Below are 1,742 nucleotides of genomic sequence, written 5' to 3'. Positions count from 1 at the left end.
ATGCAGCAGGGGCAGTCAAAGCAGTTAGCACACCTGTAAGGAGGAAGGACTATCAGACAGTGCTCTGATAAGGATCCCAAGCCAAGGAAAACACTCTCAGCAAGCAAATCAAGATTAAACCAACACGCCTTGTCATCCTGTGCAACAGCATTAGGGGGAAAAGGGTGACATGGACAGAAATGGGAGGTGTTCAGAGCAAACATAACAATGGCAACAGTGAGAAACACTGGGTGGTACTAAAAACCCCTTTCTATTGTGAGAGCAGGTCATCAAGATATCTAGAACATGAAGAGCACATGATAGGTCACAGAAAGACACTTATTCCCCAAAACAGACTAAAAGGTAACAGGAAGCAATGCAGTTTTTGAAGAGAGTTTCAGATACACATGGTCAGTGTCGATTACGGAAGGAAATGTTTAAAAAATACAGAGTCTTGATGAAAAAAAGCCAAAGCAACCTTACCTATTCTTTTTCAGCTTGGCTTCTGCCGATGGCATGTTCTCCAGGCAGCTGGGGCAGTAGTGAGAGTCCACCTGAGGAACAAGACGGTCACATCACACTTCCTAGCACGTGTTTGTCTAGACAGCGTGCGGGCAGCAGCCCGGATCTCTGCTGCGTGATTTAACAAGGCTTTGGGTCTGGCAAAGGACAGGTGAAATCAGTGAAGAGTGGGGACGTTTTTTGGTATCTGAATCCTTAGCCAAATTCTGATTTTATATTTAATAAATCATAAGGTTTCTTAAGTCAGGAGAGATCAAACTACTCCACCTAGTAAGTGGGAAAAGGATAACTGGGTATTGATCTTTTCAGGTTACCAGAATTTCATTTTTCAGCTTTAACAGCCGGTTTTAACACACTATTTTCCATTTATGTCTAAATTTCTTATGCCCTTGTACTTATACTGATGACAAATTCATACATTTCAGAAAAGGGTTTGTATCTGTCTGCTGTCACAAACTAATTTTATTAATTAAAACAACATCAGCAAGAAGGGAGTCGCCTTCCTGAAGGGGAAAACAAACTCACTGTTAAACATGGAAATGCACAATGACTGTGCTCATCACGCCATGCAGAACTCATGATGGATGCAGCCTGGTGACTTATCTATTTTCTACTCTTCCAAGGCTTTGATGTTTCTGAAGTGATACCTTTTCTGGGATCTGGGTTGCACTGTTATTCTTTTAAGGCTTTTCTAATCTACCACAGTTTCTTCATTCACCCTTAGACTTCCACAAAATCAATTTTACCCATTTTATTATGACAATCTGTGAAGTCATATGAGCAACCCCAGGATCAAGGCTCTGCAGCACAGCAGAGCTCCTGGCAGGCCAGTGGACTATTGCTCCAGCCTGAGGAAAACCTGCAGCTTAAGGCTCCAGCCATTCCTGGACAAAGAACAAACCCTCCACAGCAGAAATCCCACTGTATAATGTGGGGAAAAAGCTTGTCCAGGTGGAAATAAACTCACACCGACCGCTCCCAACCCCACCTCCGCTCCCAGAGCCAGGAGGATGCTCTGCCCTCCGCACACCGCCATGCCAGAAGGTGTGGGCGTTGGTTACTGTGACAGCAGCTGCTGCGACCCCCCCGCACCCAGCAAACCTGGGCGAGCCCCGGGGCCGTGCGGGAGCAGCTCTGCCCCTGTCACACAGCCCCAGCCCGGGAACGCCTCGGGGGGTCACCCCAGGCCGGGCTCTATGGGGCAGTGGGTGTCCCTGCCCCGCTCCGGCCGGCCCGAGGGG

The 1,742-nt window shown here is 47.4% G+C and overlaps 1 protein-coding gene across 1 annotated transcript in view; it reads right to left on the bottom strand.

Annotated features, from left to right (window-relative positions):
* LOC104526527 (dynactin subunit 4) overlaps positions 1 to 527 on the bottom strand; it is a gene marked incomplete at its 3' end in the record, with an annotated part of 6,600 nt that extends 6,073 nt beyond the window's left edge. Inside the window, exons 1-2 of the mRNA XM_010170006.1 lie at positions 463 to 527; positions 1 to 33 (exon numbers count right to left, since the gene is read on the bottom strand). The exon at positions 1 to 33 is cut by the window's left edge and continues 140 nt beyond it. Of these exons, the coding sequence (XP_010168308.1) occupies positions 1 to 33; positions 463 to 497 (68 nt within the window). The remainder of the gene's footprint in view (positions 34 to 462) is intronic.
* Positions 528 to 1,742: the final 1,215 nt, after the last annotated feature.

The sequence above is a fragment of the Antrostomus carolinensis genome, unplaced genomic scaffold (assembly GCF_000700745.2).
Source record: "Antrostomus carolinensis isolate BGI_N321 unplaced genomic scaffold, ASM70074v2 scaffold29236, whole genome shotgun sequence".
Taxonomy (NCBI): Eukaryota; Metazoa; Chordata; class Aves; order Caprimulgiformes; family Caprimulgidae; genus Antrostomus; species Antrostomus carolinensis.
This window is presented reverse-complemented; position numbering and strand designations above follow the sequence as displayed.